This window comes from Anarrhichthys ocellatus, unplaced genomic scaffold (assembly GCF_004355925.1).
Source record: "Anarrhichthys ocellatus isolate YVR2014 unplaced genomic scaffold, GSC_Weel_1.0 scaffold4, whole genome shotgun sequence".
Taxonomy (NCBI): Eukaryota; Metazoa; Chordata; class Actinopteri; order Perciformes; family Anarhichadidae; genus Anarrhichthys; species Anarrhichthys ocellatus.
Window position 1 is genome coordinate 11,253,490 of NW_022280034.1, and position 19,540 is coordinate 11,273,029.

The 19,540-nt window shown below is 43.0% G+C and overlaps 2 protein-coding genes across 3 annotated transcripts in view; both read left to right on the forward strand.

The window, feature by feature from the left end:
• The first annotated feature begins 1,971 nt into the window (after positions 1-1,971).
• pyyb (peptide YYb) lies at positions 1,972-4,255 on the forward strand. Its single transcript, XM_031842308.1, has 4 exons — positions 1,972-2,008; positions 2,241-2,428; positions 3,628-3,708; positions 4,035-4,255. The coding sequence occupies exons 2-4, from the start codon at positions 2,241-2,243 to the stop codon at positions 4,057-4,059; spliced, it is 294 nt and encodes a 97-aa protein (XP_031698168.1). The 5' UTR covers positions 1,972-2,008; the 3' UTR covers positions 4,060-4,255.
• Positions 4,256-4,443: 188 nt separating this feature from the next.
• mpp2b (MAGUK p55 scaffold protein 2b) overlaps positions 4,444-19,540 on the forward strand; it is a 33,775-nt gene continuing 18,678 nt past the window's right edge. Inside the window, exons 1-2 of one of the 2 annotated variants that reach the window (XM_031842283.1) lie at positions 4,444-4,787; positions 13,401-13,478. In XM_031842283.1, the coding sequence (XP_031698143.1) occupies positions 13,448-13,478 (31 nt within the window). In that variant the 5' untranslated portion in view covers positions 4,444-4,787; positions 13,401-13,447. Of the gene's footprint in view, positions 4,788-13,400; positions 13,479-13,507; positions 15,411-19,540 lie in introns of those variants that run through there. The other variant, XM_031842276.1, reaches the window with a different exon arrangement.

Below are 19,540 nucleotides of genomic sequence, written 5' to 3' on the forward strand. Positions count from 1 at the left end.
GACATGACGTGTGCTGTTGCTTTTAATGGAACCATGACAGTTTCTTTGATTCACCAATGTTCTAATACATGGCTGATCGTACACAGCGGCACTTTAAACCGAGCATTTATTGCATAAAATCAGCTGTGCATCTCTAAAGTGTGTGCAAACATAAAAGGACGGAGGCCGGAACGCCTCGCCGTGTGCACACTAAAAAGACATCCCCGCTCCCGACCTGTCGGACATGGGACGACTTCAGGCGTCATGGACCGAACAGCAGACCGTGAAGATCCGAGATAAACAGGAGCCGCTGCAACGGTCATAAATGGGACCGATTACGCTATAGACTCAGCCTCAGCACTTGAGAGCTGAAAGGTATGTACACGCTGTCTTGTGTGCTCATGTCGTTTGAGCCACATCAGCCCACATCCATCCTAATAGCATCATGTAATGGCTAATACAAGTGATATTTGATTCCAGAACACCTCGATGGATCGTTTATTTCAACTATAACATGCTGACACTATGTCTGTGTGTGTGTGTGTGTCTTTAACACAATAGCATTATTGATCTGTGGATGCTGTAGCCTATGATCTCTGCTTCCAGACCATAGTAATGACTTCATCACCATGTGAATAATGCTTGCAGGGGTGATGAGTGCATAGAGGGCCAAAGGTGAGGGGGGGCTAATGATTAGACACATTAGGCTAAATCATTCCTGGATATGAAGCATTTCATATTAATGCATTAACACTAATACATTGACATTTACAAGAAGTTGTGATCGAACCCATGTCTATATTTTAGAGTGTCATTTCAGGGGCCTGCACATCCCATATCCTCTGTGTCTACCGGAAGATGGATGTGTTTGTTCATTGACTACTACCCCACGCACAGAATAGACCGGAGTCAATACAACAATTGGACGGCTGATCTCAATTGAAAAAAGCATTAATTTCCCTTTTGTTCAAAGTGGCATCACTGTCATGTTGTGTGTTACAGTATCTTCTCAAATTAGACCTTTTTTCAATATTCTTGCCAAACGAAAATGACGAGAAAACATCTGGCAGCAGAAGAAGCGATGGATAGAGACTACAGCTGCTGACTGTGATAGCTGGAGGAATGTCTTCTCCGTGTTGTTAAGCACTATATTGCAGAGCCAGTCATCCCATCTCTCTCACAACGTCGATACACTTTGGTTTCTGAAGTGCTGCGCAGGCCTTTATCTCAAGTGTGTACCCACAGCTGTATTGTTTTCAGATTGTTGTGGTTTCTGAACTTGCCCGTTGAGAGAAATAATTTCAGTGCAGGTGAGTTCAGGTTTGAGTCGTTTTCTTTTTTGGAAACACTCTGTACTTTCTATAGCCTAATAGTTTCTTTCAGCGTCCAAAAATGTTGCTCTTCACCTAGCAGCATTGTTACGTCACATGTTGGTAGAAAACATACGGACACGTGCCAGGCATACAGTAGCTGCCATGAATGAGCAAGTAAAACATAAGACCAGTAGGCACCAAATGTAGACATGATGCCGACTGGGTTTTAACCAATGGTCCATGATTTGAACTCATAAAACAGAGTGACTGGACTATTTCATTGCAACAATTCCAGCAGGTTTCTGTTTGTCTGTTTATTTCATAATCATGCGTCGTGCATGGATGATGTGCTGCAAATAGCATCTTCTTTAATTAAGAGGATGAAATTGTTAAATTGTTACCAAACCCACTAACTTGGCCACAAATGTCAAACTTCATATTGAAAAAGCGGAGAGAAGGCAGGTTGACAAAACAATCTTCAGAATTCAGCTAAAAGTCATATATTAAAAACAAATGTAGCTCTAATCAAAACTATTTAGAATATCGTGCAGAGATAAGTTTCCACTGTAGACGCAGCTAGCAGAGAGAGGGGTGTGGTTAAGTGTTCCTCAGTGCGCATCAGGTACCATCCCGCACTATATAATCCTGTGAGCTGAGAGGAGACGACAAGACAGGGCAACACCGGGGAGACCACATCAGGAGACAACTGTCAAAGAGTAAGATACCTTTTTTTTTGAGACTTTAATGCATCTTGAATTTCTAACCGAATTTATCTTTCAATGTATTTTCATACAATATTTTAAAAGGCATTTTGTGCGTTAAGGTTTTTATTTGAAATGGAACAGAAACTTAAAATGAAAAAAAAAAAAAAAAGATATATTTTGGCTTCAACAAAAGTCATTTTCAAAATGTAAATCATACCACGGGTAACCGGGTGCTTCTCCTCAGATGGCCAACATGATGAGATCGTGGATGATGCTTGCAGCGCTCGTCGTCTGCCTGCTGGTGTGTTGGAGCAGCTTCGCGGACGCCTACCCTCCCCAACCGGAGAGCCCGGGGAACAACGCCTCCCCGGAGGACTGGGCCAAATACCACGCAGCTGTCAGGCATTATGTCAACCTCATCACCAGGCAGAGGTGAGTCAGCTTCACCCCACTACACTTTGAAACATCTCATTGTTCTTGTATCATTATTTTGAACAGTTTTAACAGCATGCCAGGCTTGTGAGTATTGCTCTGAAATAAACACATAATGGAGGGCCTGAGAAAGAAGGGCTAATGAGAAAGCTTGCAGTGGTTTTGGTATCTTCTCGTCCTCTGGTTGGGTCAGACAGGTAGTCCTCCACCTCCCTTGATGTGAGGGATTAAGTCTCTGGCTCAGAAACAATTAGTCACATGGGGGATCGAGCCTTTACATTGAGGCAGGATTTCACTCATAAAAGGCCTGTTTTCCAGCCGAAATCAAGACTTTTTTTAGGTGGTCAAGAGTTCAGCCCGTCTTTGGCAAGTCGATCAGCGCTCCAGTGTTGTTATGCTCATGATGCGATGCAATGCTGTGCTTGTTATGAGATATAATGAGGCAGAGGAGAGGAGTCTGGTTTTCCTCAGAAGAGCATATAAAGTCCTGGTAGGAGCCCGTAATGGCTCCCTTGTAACCTCAAATCTTGTTATCGACATGCTGGAACATACTATTTATTTTCTTTTGTTTCTTATGAGTGAAAATCAAGACTCTTCACGACAGAATATTTGATACTTAAAAGGTTTTCTGCACCTTTTTTCTACAAGTTTTAGCTTTTTGTCTCATCTGTCATACCAAAAATGTGACACATATTATATAACTGATTACAGTTTTGATCAGATAACTATGTTATGAAATACAATATCCCTTCTGTGTAGCATATCTTATCTCTATTTGGAGAAAATAGTGTGTGTGCAGTTTCCCTGTGATGGAAGTTGAGCAAAGTCTTTGTAATTAAAGAGGCTGGATCCGTCATTGCACTCAAAGCACTCACAATGAAAATTCTCCTTTTCTTTCAGATGATTGCTGGGCTGATTTGTGATTGGACCGTAGAGATTGAGTAGGGAGGCCATGCAGATAAAAACTCTGCTGCAGTAACTCGTTCTCAACTCAATGGTTCTTGAAAAAAAGAAAGAAAAAAAGACGCCCTGTGGTTGAAATTCATAGCAAAAGCTGATGGGGTCGCACCCCCAGAGCACCCAGTGAAATGCTGACTGAGTGACTGCTCGTGGAAAGCAGAGAAGGGTCTCACATGGATGAGAATCTCCAAAATAATATTGAGTTGCAGTCCTTACATTCATGTTTGATTTGTCTCCAGGTATGGAAAGAGGTCGACCCCGGAGCAGGCGGTGGCGTGGCTGCTGCTTGGGGCTGATTCCAGCCAAGACACTGAACCACGGTGAGAGAATCATGACGAGGATTATACATTTAATCATATCTGGCTCTTCAATGCTGACACTGATGCCGGTTAACACATTGCTATTACAATGCCCGCTGTCTACACTGATGTTGTGGTCTAAACATAACATAGAGAACACAGCCCTGCCAAAATTGGTCTGATATATTGTCTTATTCTTTTAATGCACAGAATTTACACCGCCCACTGGTCACCATCATTATGTGACTATTGTATGTTTCAACCGTTGAGGTGGTGTCCACCACATATTAGGATGCAGCAAGTGTGAATATTTTATTAGTGAACCTTCTATTTCTCCTCCCTCACAGCTCGGACTACAGCGATCAGTGGTAAACGAGCCCAACGCCGACCCTTAACCACATCCCCCCCCGACCCTTCGATTAACCAACAATCAGAAAACAATGAGGTTCTCAACCTGCACTGGACTTTGTGACTCTCCATACCTAATGATTTAATGTGCATGCAAATCTCTATCTCTCTCTCAGTACATCTATTTCTTCTTTGGCCAAAAATGTAAATAATTTGTATTAAAATCACTTTACAATAAAGAATCAAGGGAATAAAAGTATTAAAAAGACACAAATGCTTTGGTATTCTATTTTCTTTTTTTATAAAGTCAACTGTGGTTAATGTCGATGCCACTAGATGCCACTGTGTCACCAGGAAACGTGCATTTTCAAGTTGGTGGATCTTTTTGCTGCTCTTGTGCGGGTTCATATCGGCGGCAGCGGACGAGCTTCAACTTCTCACCGGGGTGCCGCACCGTTACACGCATCTGTTATCACACAACCTCCCCGGACACGCGTCAGGAAACGGGATCAGGGTTAACAGAGCAGCCAATTGGCTTTAAATCAATGGAGCCACTTGCAAGAGCACGCGAGCCGTTTTAGGAAAGGTCTCGTTAAAAGATAGCAGTTTGTGTGGGTTGCCCGCTGGCATCGGCGTTGTGAAAGTGACTGCATAGATTAAACAAGACCTGCCGTGCTCCAGCAACTACGAGCGGACCGGGCGGAGATACCGAAAAACCTCGTGAGGCATCCGGATAAAGGCGACCGGGGCAGGTGAGCTCAAACCATTTTTTTTTGGTAGCAGCAGAGGAAACGTGGTGCTTGTTGTAGGTCGGTGTTTAGCATAAATGCCATTTCCCACCCTCGCCTCTCGCTAGCTGGGTATTGGTACACGCAGTCGGATATATTTCTGCGTCTCCTGTCAAAGTAAGGGGAAATAATAAGTCTCGGTTCCGTTTAAAAAAAAACACCTCAAGGTACACATTAGGCTTCCTCTAGTGCGGGTTCGTACGCAGTACGTTTACTAGCACGCGATGTCTATTTAAGCTAGCTTAATTGGCCAGTTTGGTCTCGTGCTATTTGCACCTTTTACAGGTGAAACCAATCAGCGGTGACAGCCTCACTCAGGAACAGCATGTTACGTTTTACTTTGGCCGAAACTAATTCAAAGAATAAGGTAATGTTGATGACGACTAGATGGATGTTATGCACCTGTTCAGTGCCATTGCGCATGCTCACACGTTCGGGGACGTGCACAGATGTGTTTGAGCGCGTGTCTGACATCAGGGTAGGTAAACATCAATAAGACACTTTTGGAATGTAATTGTTTGGGCAATTATTTGTCAGGAATGAATGTTTTTTCCCCCAAAAGGCCGAATTCAGTTTGACAATTAATCCGAAATGGTTTAAAGCCGAATTAAGAGATTTCGATTTATAATTACTACAAATACAACATTTGTGCAAAATGTGTTTTCCATCCTAGAAATGAATCTAAATTATAGTCATACTTACATCCATGTTGGGTTTTCCCACTTGTATTATCACCTTTTTTTTTGAAGAATCGTTTTTATAAAAATGATTCCAACAAACATTCAATGGAATCCTCCATTACTGAACACTATACAGCAGAATGTGGCAAACCCCTTCCTTTCCCTTTATTTCCTACCTCGTCATACCTCCTGCATATATATATATATATATATATATATATATATATATATATATATATATACACACAATACAATATAGACTATTCATTTAAGGATAAGAAAAAAAAGACAAGACTAAAAAAGTCCACACCTTAATTCTCCACACTGACAGCTGCTGAAGCGAATATGAGAATCAAACAAACTCCAAAAAAAGTGAAAGACTGAAAAACCTACCTTTGATCCCAGGCAAGGTCCATTTATATTCCAGCATGACCCAGTTCTTCATTCAGGAGAAGATTTCTGACACCACTGTATCTAAGCTACTGGTAAATGGTTTCCAGGTTTCTTCGTGAACACACTCGCACATTTAGCCTCTAAAGGCCTGAGCCATATTTCTTACACCGCCACCAGTGTTAGGCCTACGCTGTCACCCTAAAATCAAGAGAGCTAGGCTACATCGAGGCTAAAATCAGTTGGTGTTCCATATATCAGCGACATTGATTTGTGTTGATACAGCAGGTTTTCCATCACTTCCACTTAAGGTCAATGTTTGTCTTTTACATAAACATTGTTTAAGTTCCACTCACTTAAACAAGAGGAAGTTCAACTGGTGCCAATCAATTTAGTTCAAACCTCTATGCTCTTGTCATGTCTGTCTTGTGCTCTACTGTCACACATTTTATTCCTGCAGAGGAAGTATTCAAATGACCTCTGGGAGCAAGAAAGACGTCATTATATTGTCGGTTCGTAGAGAAATCCATCTGAGACACCAGAGTGTGACGTTCATGCTGTTTGTTGTCCCGAAGCACCCTGGAAGACGAGACCGCAGGGGACATTAAAACAAATTCATTTATTAATTTAAAGCATTAAACCAGCCCTTTTTAACATGAAAGCTCTCATCATGATGAGCATTTAGGTTGTCCTCTCTACACGGTCAGATGCGTTGGGGAAACTGAAGCACCATGTTCACACAAAGCCGTGATCTGGAACGCCTGTATGAGTATATTGTGTGAGTGTATTTTTAATATGCAGCTATAAAGGTGCTGGCTCTCTGCTGGTAACCTCCGAGCACACGGGTAGAGCGCCACCAGGAGGGTGTGAGGGGAGTTGTACATCCTCTGTATCGCACGTGTACTGGATGTAAATGTCAATTCCTTGCTGTCCTTTTGAGAGAAAAAAAAAACAGTATAATCACAAAAAAAATGGTCAACATTTAGTACAGATTCTGAAAACCACCATCATTTGTAGTCACTTAGTATAATATAACATAAAAAACGTTTTAATCCCACTGCTGGATTTTCATATCAAACCACAGTCGGGTCTCATTTCAACGAGCTTTTGACTGGGATTAAGGAAACGTCAGCCTTCTTATCACTTTCTGTTTTGGAAGATGTGAGGTTTTCCATAAATTTCTGCTTCTGACAGCTTTGGGGATTGGCTACAAGATGAGCAGGTCTGGTTCCACCTCAACAGAAACATCGTCTAAGCACTTCTTTACCGATTTTTTAAAAAAAAAAAAAAAAAAAAAAAAAAGTCTGCGTCAAGTTGGACTCTACACTTTGAGATGTGTCCTTCACTCTGAACCCCTTCAGGAAGATGTGAGCACAGATTGTATAAGACATCAAATTGGAACAACACTGACAGCATGGCGATGATGCAGACAATGAGACCGTGACATGTCTGAGCCTCCGAGTACTGCATACATATCCTTTAACACTGGGATATCCCTGTGTGGCCCAGATCCTTTATATAGAGGAAGCCAGAGAGCATCCTTGTTATTTGATGTCACATACTACTGAATATTTTTTAATAAGAACACCTTCTGTGACACGGCGCAGTTTTACTGCTTTGACAACTAATCAACTGCAGCTGGCAGAAAGACTTAACAAATCGGACCCATCTCCACTCGATTCCACAGGGAGATTCATCTGCAGCATTTCCCACAGCCTCAGCATCTTTTCCCCAACCACCATGGCGTCATTCATAAAAAAAAAAGATCTGCTCCTATTACTCTCACACGTCCCACCTCTCTCCCGTCAGCACAGATCTCCATATAAAGAGGCTGTGGCATTAAGGTGTATTTTTATATACATGGATCTTTATTGGATAAATACGATATGTTCTGCCGAGCTAACGGTGTGGCTTTAGGAAAGTTGGTCCGGGTCGATGCACCATGTGGAAATATGTCGACAACTGCCATGACTCATGCAATTTGGTACAACTAATGATGTCCCCCAGAGGAACGAGTGACTGTGGTGATACCCTGACTCCTCCTCTAGCGCCACCAGCAGGTCTACGTTTTGACTTATTTAGTGAAATATCTACTTGATAAATTTGCAGAAAAAAATCATAACTGTGCCCTCATTTTTTCAAACACACCTGGTTATGCAATTCAGGCATCATGTAGTTGATTTATGACATTCAGATATCTGATCTCATACAGGCTACAATATAATAATCTGATGTGATTTACATTTATCTTTGATCGTTATTAATTATAAGTGGGGAAACCAGAGTTACGAGGTGCCTGTTCCTATTTTGCTCATTCTCTATATCTTCCACACATGTTTGATATACATAAATGTTCTCTTTGGAACAGCTGCCTTCAGGAAACATCTTCTGGTCATGTGACCTAGAATCATTTTTATCACTTTGATTATGACAAATAGTCATCCATCTGAACTCGTACACATCAAGCTACAACATCATATAAACTAAATCATATTTATTTCTAGGCTCTTTGTGATTCCTGATGGGGTGAAAGTATTGCGATACTCAAGTCCTTGAGCGTCCACAGAGTTGGAGCCTGCTCACAAATTCTGTGGCTGTAAAACCAAATTTTTTTTTCTTGGTAAATGTCAAGAGGAGGGTCCATCAAAACCATAAATTAGATTCAGCCCTCCCCCCCTCAATAATCTTTTTGCATTCTGCCTTAATAAACTCCAGTGTCTGCCAAATACACGGGCGAGCCGACGTGTCAGTGTTGGCCTACGAGCAGGGATTCACTTTGTAATATTCAGTCCTCAACCAGATTCTTTTCTCGAGGGATTTGAGTGACATTGAAACAGTGACATTCATTTTGCTGATTTCATCATGGCTGCTTCCTCAGATAAAAACAGTGACAAAGGGAGTCGGGGGGGCTTTTAAATAAAATCCAGACAGGTAGGGTGGTGATTGTAAATGCTCCCCCATGGCTGGCTCTCAACACTGAACCCGAGTCCTCCAGCCTGTAGGTGGTACGTACATGACATTTCATTCTAATTACACTAATTACAATCTGTATCAGCTGAGGGAAAACCAAGACCCAGCAGCACTAAGTTGATCAGGTTTTATTAGGTGTCTGGCATCAAGTGACACCATTTGATAGTGGTAACTCTTTTGTCATCATGCCGTTTTAAAAAACAAAAAAAAGCTAATTGTTTGTTCTTCAGTGATGTAGGAAACAGGAAATAGAAGATAATGAACTTGACTCTTACTGTGAGTCTCATAGCTAATGAGTCCCAAGTCTGTTAGCTGATGGTTAATCATTTACAATTTAAGCTCATCCTATAGCCTGGCAGCATACATGAAGCCTTTCTTTCCATGATGTTTCCTTGCTTGCTAAGAATAGCACGTTGTGTGTTTTTAATATGCATGCAGGGAATTTAAAGCGCCTGTTATTTTTGAAGTCGGTCAACCGTGCAGCGCATGGCTTTAAAGTGCACTTGGATTTATCCTTCCCTTCAAAAGACCTCCACGCTTTGTTTTGATTTGTACAGGCATGTGTAGTGACCTGGATGCTGATGTGAAGCCAATTTCTTTTTTTTACATTCTCTTTTGAGAAAGAGTTTAGTGTATAGCCTTTAGTTTGACAACAGAGAAGCATAAACATATCGGCGTTTGGAGATACTTGAGGGCAGATGCTTGACAGAAGTTGTTGTAGTTTTTATGAAGTGATATCCCCCAATATTTGTGTAAGAACGGTATAATCGTTAAATTTAACTACGACCTTTACTGTCAAGAATCCAAATAACTTGTATTGTGTTTTTGTTTATATTAAAATGAAAACGTTTCCTCTGCTACTAGATGGGGATTTGTTTTCTTCAGTTCTGGTGAAGTTGCTTTCTGGAGCTGGACTATGTGCTGCAGGCCACAGCAGCTAAATACAGCAGGTTTAAAAGGGCTAGTCTTGGCTGGAGAGTAATGGTTGTGTGAATGCTACACTCGTATACAACGACACCGATATGAAATAATCCCCCCCCCCCCCCCCCAGCCCAAAAAAAAGAGCAACTCAGTATTGAAACTCAAACCTATTAATAGACCCGATTTCAGCTCTAACTTATTTATTTTTACGCATTTTCCCTTGTTGCCATGGCAAAAAAGACGAAGAGCTGCTCACGGTTGTCTTGGATACGACGGTTTTCCCTTGTAAAGTAATGAGCGGAGCTGAACCTGTGGGAGCACAGGGTTATTTATAGGCCTGACGCCAGCTTGCATGTGTGGATTAAGATGCGTGTGTGTGTGAGAGTGTGTGTGAGAGCATGTTTACAGGCTTTAATGCAGACTCACTTTGGGAAGAGCTGAAGGCGTTCTACACTTGGCACACAAACACCTGGGCCACCACTCGTGTCATCGCTCCAAATGTGCTGAGATGCAATTTGGAAAAAAAACAAGCCAGCATCTGCAGATGCAGACTTGAAAGAAATAGAGGCGTCCCTCAATTACTGATGGTGATCCTTACTGATCACATACATTACAACACTACATTGGTTTCATGTGTGAGTATAGGCTTGCGGATAAAAAGGCAATATGTAGCAAATAAGTATCGATCCTCAATACATATAATGTATCACTTATTCCCTTGAATATCTAGAAATATCTAGAAATATAATTATAGATCTGTGTGCATGCACGAAAACCACACACAACACACCCAGCTGGCCTCTTGTTTTAATAGACTGACAGTGTAGAGATGATAGCAGGTCTGCAAATATGATGTCATGGCAGCTGCGCTTTTGAGCTTCTCTCTTCCTGCAATACGATGTGGAAGATGAAGACTTGTGTGTGTGTGTGTGTGTGTGAGTTGACTAATAAAGCGAGAAATCACTCAGAGAGCAGAGACCCTTTAGATACACAAGATATTACTGTAGACGGACTGACCCACCATTTTCACCTAACTGGAGGGTCTTTTCCATCTGCAGCTCGTGTGAAAATACCCAATTTGACCTCATTGAAGGACCACCTATTTACACACTGTTCAGCCGGTCTTTGAGGTTCCCTGCACGATAGAGCATTAATAGAGCAGCAAACGACTCTTTGCTATGTAGAAATAGTGGAGTAACGTCTACCTGAGCATGACGTCACTCTCCCTCTGTGTGTGTTGTTATCTGAGCTTATCCGCTCCTCGTTAACATAGCTGGGTCGGCCGTGCGTGTTTTAATTGGATGTTAGTGCACGTGAGCGTGCCCCTCTGGCTAGCTCACGGACGCCTCATTAACGCAGCGCAGAGCGGCGGCTGTGAGCTAGTCGTTACAGCTGACGCCGTTAGCACACACCTTCCGGTTCCCCTTCAGGCAAACACTGTTAGCTCTGTTAGCACTGTTAGCACCATCAGCTGCCGGCTGATGGTGCCTGTGGGTCCAGAGGACTCATTACATTGACAATCAGCATCCTTGGTAGTGATTGATTACTGGTTGCAACTCTTACTAGACATCCAGGCTTTTCTACAATACATGCCACCCCTGGTGATGACTGCACCATCATTAGATCTTGGCCAATTACGTACCATCAGTAATATAAAATAAGAAGCAGGGAGCACAGAGAGTGGCAGAGTCGGAGAGCAGAGAACACCCTGCCCCCCCCCCCCCCAACCCTCCTGACACCTCCTCCAGTGTGTCAGCCCAGCTCCAGTACGGCCAAGCTCCGCTGCAATCGGCTTTGGCTTCTTAGCGGCTGTGTGGTCTTTGCATACTTTTAACAAGCCCTGTCATTTCACAGTGCAAACACGGGATGCCACGGATAAGCCTGGGGGACTGGTGTGTGGTGTTAGGAACCTGATCCGCATTGATCAGAGGTTTGCAAAAGAGCTTGGGTCCCTCAGCATCTAGGAACATGCTTCAATGTCACAGCCACATATACTTGCACACACACAACTTTTACTAAACCAAGAGACACAATGAAGTGGTCTACGCGCACAGCTTTTTTTCTATGCGTCAGTTACATCGAGTTCAGGTCGAGCTATTCCAAATGTGATATGACATGTCTGTGGGTTAGGAGGAGACATAGATTTATTGCATAAGGCAAAGAGAGGGAGTTGCATATAGACCAAAAACCATGAACAGGACCAAAACATACGGCAGAAGATTGCCAGGATTACTGGATTATGTATAATAGATTTTAGAAGGACAGATTTAATCTAAGTTCTCATTAAAGTAATGAAGTTTTGAAAGATCTTGAAATTCATTATTCAAACCCTCATTCAAATGGAGGTATGAAAAGCAATAATAAAGGTGTCCCAGACTGTTACCTCTGATACTGATGAGCCCCGTTAGGTTCATGTAAATCCTTTCAATGCTGGAACGTTGTGTGAAGATGCTTCATCACTCCAGATCAGATCAGTGAGGCTGAAATGTGATTTGTGTGTCCACACATTCACACACAGTGACCCTGTGGTGGTGTTACTGGGTTTTGGCCACCACAGCACTGGTTCCACCATGGATTGCTATTGTCATGGCAACCAGGAATTAGCATCCTTGGATACCACTGCCTCTCCCTCTTCAGCTGCACTCCTCTCCTCCTCTCCATTGTTCTTGTTTGAGCTCCCACTTTCTCTCTCTCTCCTGTCTCTGTCTCCGTCTCTCTCTCTCTGTCTATCATCTCTCTATCCTGTCTTTCTCTCTCTCTCTGTCTGTCTGTTCTGCCTCTCTCTCTCCCTTTCTCTTTCTATCTGTATCTCTGTCTCTCTCTATCTGTGTCTCTCTCACTCTCTCTGTCTGTCTGTCTGTGTCTCACTCTCTCTCTCTCTCTCTATCCATCTCTCCTTTTCTCTCTGTCTGTCTGATCCTCCCTTTCTCTTAATTTCTATTTACCGTGTGTATTTTTGTGTAAAATTTCCACATCACCTGATGAGCCCGTTTTGAATTTTAGGACAACAGATGCTGACTCTCCCAGTCTTCTGTCTGTAATGTTTTCGTTCTCTCCTCCCGATGTTCAATGGATCAATTAGAAACAACAGAGATCCTCACTAAGCTAATGGTAGCCGGCCTGCCCACTCACTCATCCGCTCACTCAGTCTTTCCAACTGTTGCTAATAGTACCCCACGGACGTGACGGCTAAGACTGTTTGGATGTTACCAGAGCAACTGGCTATCCTATTTATAGCTATTAACAAAGTTAGATCCCAATTGGAGTGTGTGGGAGCTTGTAAATTAAGAATGAGCTGTGCACATACAGTACGTAAGTCCACAGTGATTATGACTAGATTAAGACTTCCATGGATCCCTCTGTGTTGTACTTGAAGGTCCTTGATGCAACAACACAGTTCATCACAATGTGACAAGCAGCAATTTAAAAACAAGCTATATCAAATATGCAAAACTGTTTATAGAACTTCTATAAAGAGCTTCTACCCTCCTTCCCTTAACTCGGCCTCAGTGCTCTGACAGCCAAGGGGTTCTGCATTCATATTCACAATCAATACTTCATTAGTGTTTTCAATGCATCTCCCTTCTCTCTCTCACTGCACTCTCTTTCATTGCAGTTGACCCAACAAGTTGTGGAGGATACCGGGAGGAACCGATTCTTAAAATGCCTGTGGCAACATCCAGCTCTGACTCCAGTAAGTGACTTTGTCTCGCTATGATGAAGGCGTGTGTGTGTGTGTGTGTGTGTGTGTGTGTGTGTGTGTGTGTGTGTGTGTGTGTGTGTGTGTGTGTGTGTGTGTGTGTGTGTGTGTGTGTGTGTTTCGGTGAGAAAGATATCGAGAGAGAGACAAGAGGGAGGAGACGTTGAATGGTTTGTGGTTATTCCAGCACTCGGGACATGTATCTCATCTCCAGAGTTCTAATGTGACTTAATGAGCTGGCTAATGGAGCGCTAAACCTCCAGCCTTAGATCAGCCATGCCTCGAAGGATTTGCTGTACCCTTCGCAGCCCTCTACGCATGCACACACGCACACATGCACGTTAAACCTGCGCTAGTGGCCAGTAGTACAAATGCACACGAGTGCATGCACGAACATGCACACAAATGTCTGTTATTATGGATTGATGACTGATCAATGATGACTGAAATAGTACAGCGTGAAACCCAGAGGGTTAAGGGATTTGCAGCCACTTTTCGAGTGTCTTCCGTTGGGCGTAGTTAAAGAAAAGAAAGATCCAATTTAAGTGCCAATCTGGCACTTGACAACACAATAGTAAAAGCTTACTATTAAATAAAAGTATTGCACCCTTTTGCAAAATTTTCAACAGAATTGCTGGAATGTAAATCAAAAATGTGGCGTCCCATTGATGGCCTCTTTTGTTGGCGTTGTATCAGAGTGGATTTTTAGATGTATACTTTGGCACTGATATGAAAGTTGAAGTGTAGCCCTGTAACAGCAGCAGATTTATATTTCCCATTAGTCTCTAAAATGGCACATAGCCATGCTTCCATGCATTTCCTCTTCACTCAGTGCTGTGGGCACTTGATCCAGACACATAAAAGATTGAAAAGCCTCAGCCAGATGTCTGGGAAATTAGGAGTCTCAGTATATATTGGGTAGCAGAGGACCAAATCTTCAACTCAGAGCTTCGTGGTATATTCTATCGCGTGATAATACATCGCAGGAGTCAGCTGTCGGATAGAGGAGAGTTAAAATGTTTCTTTTTCGTAATAGTCTGTCAGTCAGTCTTGATTTGTACACCAGCTGAGGGCTGAGTCGGGATGACTGGCATTTTTAGTAAGGCAGAGTAAATTGTTTCTCCGAGCCAATTCATGTCTTTTTTTTTTTTTTTTTTCAAATTTCAAAAGCAGCATTTTCAGGAAGGCTATTTTTGCACATGATGGGTGAAGGGTTAGAGGAGGGTCAGTTCTGATTATAAACAAGACGATATTTTTCAACTCCTGTCGGCAAAGGAAGTCTTTATGAGCAGAAAGCACAAATGTAAACTTCCCAATATATAATATGTCCCTTCACTGACTGTATCTGCAAGGCTGGCTGTGTTTGTACCCGTGTCTGTGATCTCGGTAATGGAGGGTCATCACTCATATAGATCACTACAAGCAGCCTTCTGCAGCTCTTTCCCCCGGTTAGCCCCAAAGGGAAGCCCGGAGTGAAAATCGCCCTGCCTCCTTTCTCCCTCCTCCTAGAGAAAGCATCACACCTTCCTCCCTCTTTCTTCCCTAACCCCCCCCCCCTTTTCTTTGCTCATGCACACAACCCTCTGTTGTCTCCATTCATTCACGTGGAGGAGAAGACGCTCAGCCAGGCATAGCTTCTACATGTTCACGTCAAGAGCAGGTGGAGAAGGGAGGAAAGAGCGAGGAGCTGTTTTTGCCAGAAAGAGAGGAGAGAATCAGGTGCAGATAGGGAGGGAGGGAGAGAGAAAGAGAGAGGGAGATCTCTCAGCCTGCCTCAGATACAGTATTGGGTGTGTTACTGTGAGTGTGGGCACTGTAGAGAGGTGTTGTTCACCATGGCTGGCAGCCTGTTTGGAAGGCTCTCCCTGGACGAAGAGGACTCGGCCAACTCCCTGGAGGGCCTGGAAATCAAGCTGGGGGGAGAAGGTAAGAACACCGGGTCCTACCTGCTGGGTGTGTGAGGGATGCAGGATTAGTTTAGACAGATGACTTCTGCAGCTATATGTTTTGTCACAGGTTGGGGAAGGATATACTGGACAGAAACTGTGGGGCAGCCGAGAAGGATGAATCGCTGTTAAAATGCAACTATGCAATATGCTTGTGCGCACAGTGGTGGTTGAGGGCTATTTGGTGTTTTAAATTCGCATTGCACCTGCTCCTGATGTGCTGGTTCAAACCTCCTGAGTGTGATGAATATGAGCAGAGACGGAGTAGGACCCTGGGCAGCGTGTGATGTACAGGAATCTGAGACAAGCAGACTACAAAGACAAAGAAGGCAGTCGGCAACGTGCAGGGAAAACGTGCCACATTGTCTTCTATTTAGTTTACAGTGAGATGCCTTGTGGTAAACTGTGAGCAATAAAGAGTGAGAGACGGAGGATTGCACTTTGAGATAAGTAAAGAAAGCAAAAAGATAAGAAGTCATTCAAAGATGAACAGCCTGTTTTTAAAAGCAAGTGCATTTGTTGTATTGGATGATAATGCACAGATAATGTTAGCTCACACAGCATGGAGTAGGAAGTTCCATACATTCAATTCATTATTGATAGAGCGCATTAATACTGCATGTGGTTGCATACTACACAGTAATATGTTGTGAGTCCATATCTATTTATGGTCTGTTTTGTCCTTTCCTCTATTTGACGTCATGTTAAATTAGTTGAGGTTGGAAGCATCATTGATTCATTGCCCAGTCCATTGCATATCACACAGTATACCATGTTGCAAGATATCCTCTGCCCTGTAATGTAGCATGACAAGACAGCAGTGACAGCCACAATGAATCACATTTTCTGTCATAGCATTTGCATCCCGTCTATCAGTTCAGAGTGTGTGAGTGTTTGTGAGAGAGAGAGAGACAGACAGACAGAGAGAACGATAAAGAGAGACCTCGAGTGCATTGTACATTCATGGAGAGTAGGGGGGTCATTCATATGCAACAGTGTTCTGATCAGAGCGAGCACGCTTGAGTGTCAGACTCACAACCTTCAAATAACTCTTTGGCTCTCTCACTTTCACCCCCTCTCTCCCCACACACACACACACACACACACACACACACACACACACACAGTCTCTCTTCCCCAACGAACCTTCACACTATCAGAGGAATATTCTGTGTGCCGACTGGACTAATGAAGCCGTGTCCAAACACAGGTGATGGATCATTGAGTACAGTGTGTTGGTAGGATTAGGCTGTCAAAGATAATCGCTGGGTTTCAAGAGAATAGGACAATTTAATTCAGTTCCGGCTGAGGGTATGATGCGGTGACACTGGCAATTATTTCATCCGTATCGCACCCTGACGATCTCTTGTTTGCTCTTTCATTAACCGCTGCGAGGAAAATAGCTGCACACACAAAGTCGAAATGTTTCCTTCCTAACAGCAAGTTCAGTCGATAAACTTGTTTGTGTTAGTCCCCCCCCGTCCCCCCCCCCCCAACAAAAAATAACTTCACATGAAGTTATCCCTCGCCCAGACTCTCCACGGGCTGAGGTGTAATGGGAAGCTGCTGTCCATTTGCGAAGTGTCAACAAAAATCACAAAGTGTTGTCTCCAGTGGTGACCTTCAGCCAGCTAATAAGGCGATCCAGCACGCACCCATATCCCGCCAGCTTGAAACAAGCATCACCATAGAGATGGGATGGTTTAAATGGCAGCTTTAAAGTCCCTCGTCCTGCTGATTGGCTACCCAAGAGAGAGGAGGTCAGGGTTACAGTTTTTCCCCTGAAGATGTTGTCAAATGACAGAATTCCTGGTTTCTTTTCAGTTTCCTGGATGAATTAAAGGCCTTTAACGTCCATAGTAATGGGGATTTTAATTATATTGGCTGGTTACATGCTCTGTGTGGACGTCATTAATAATTCTTCTGCTGTGTTCATATTATTTAGCCAGTAAATATGAGCAACTGAGTCAGAAAAACCCTTCATGTCAGCATCCCAGCTGTAATTTCAAGCTGGAAATATTGAGAATTTGTGACAATGTCTTCCACTCTGTGAAAAGAACTGCAGAAGTGTCAACTAATACAATCAATTCAGGTACTTTAAAGGTGATATATATATCACCGGTTTGTGTCTGTTACTTGTTACCAATCAGCTCCAAAAACCTAACACTGCCTGAACACTTTGAAGTCTTGAAGGACTCGGTAAAGATGCACCGATCGAAACTTGCTGCAGTTTTGAAGTCGTTTCATTAAGAACGAAAAATGTATTTCAATTTTCCATGAAAGAAAAAAATGTTTGTTTGCTGTCAATTATAGATCTTAGAAAGAAAGAAAATTGGAATCATCAAAAATCATAATCAGCAGTTCAGACTTTGAAAAACTTGGAACCGGAATCGGAGAACAACATTGCATTGGTGCCGTTCTACTAATCAGCCACAAGTGAAAACACCTGTGTGATGCAGGACCTTTACATCCCCACACAGAGTGATGTCTTAGTTTCCCAATGCTCAACATTTCCATCAAGACCCTGAAGTCCAACCTTAGTAACTGTATATAATCTGTCTACAACTGCACTTGTACAGTAGACAATAAAAAATGATGTCTATAATTATGCTGACCAGATGAAGAGAGCTATCGAAAGCAAGCCTGTACAAGCTACACACACACACACATTAGCCACACAAGTATATTACTTCATGGATGTGCCCACACATGCTTCACACAACGTTCTCTGAACCTGTCATGATGAGCTTGTCTTTTCAGTGTTCACATTTTAGCTGTGGTAGTTCTACTCTGTTAACCTGATGTTTGTTACACAGAACCATCTGAGAAGCAGTCATTATAAACTGTTTGGGAGGTGATTTAATGAACAATCTGTCAATCAAACTCTTGCTAGTTAGGAGGGGAGCGAAAACATCTTTTTCCATTGAAGAAATGCTCTGATATACCTACATGCTATTGCAGCATCTCCGCCATTGTTGTTTCGGACAAACAGTCCTCTCTCCGTGTCGTCTCTCACACCTAAGCCACACCCGTAGCCACGCCCCTCACAGCTGATTGGTCCCTGATCTGGCTTGCCGGACACAAACGCGTTACACATCCTTTGCAGCCTGACGAGATGGATTTCTGTGTGATATGCAATCCTGCGATTCTTGGGTGATCTCGTGTCATTGCGAGAATCCAGCTGCCGTGCAAGGCAAGTAATCTGTATGCTCGGAGGAGAAATGCTTCACACTCTGCAAGGACATCATGGCGAGGATCAAGCACATACCATAAGGACAAATAATTCATATACTTCAGTCAGAAATGATTCATCGGTATGGTACGCACGATGGAATATACTTCATTCCAATGAAATTCTCCAGCACAGTCTTAGACGTTCATCTTTCGCTACCTGAGGGACGGATGGTAATTATATTGTGCTGGAGAGCAGGGAGCAGAATCAAATCTAATCACAAGCTTGAAGTATTTAATAAAGTCTGTCAGGGCCCCGGGAGTATTTTATGACATCGATGGGACTTTTGGCTTATTTTAAATAGTTTCAGGGTCATCCGCAACATGCTCTTTTCTGTTCATTTTAATGGAGAAATAAAACTGCAGTAACTTCCAAGTGTTTCCAGGAAACACGGGAATATCAATGAGTTTTTGTGGAGAAGGCTGCTTAGAAATCTGTCTGTGTTTTCACAGGACAAAGCAGGTGTTATTACTGCGGAGTCGCTCTGCACACTGAAAAGCTTAACATTGACCGTACCAGACCGAGGCATGTTTTGTATTAGAAACACGATGACACATAATCGGTACTTCAGAATACATTGTTCCTCATGGTGCCTGTTTGAGAATCATAGAAAGAAATCAAAGCGTCCAAAGTGCTTAAATTGCATAAACCCAATTTACTGTTTCAGTTAAACAGACTCGCTCGCCACCGAGTGTCCCACCTCCTCGAGCAGAGGGCTGCAGTAACGCTCATGGTCAGTGTGTAGCACACCGCAGCTGATCGTAAACACCGGTTGTGGAGAAACACAACATCAAACGGCATTAAATAATTGAACAGAACAGAGCACTAGCAGTTTTCAATGATGGCGTTTAATACCGTGCGTATTGGGCAGGCTCATT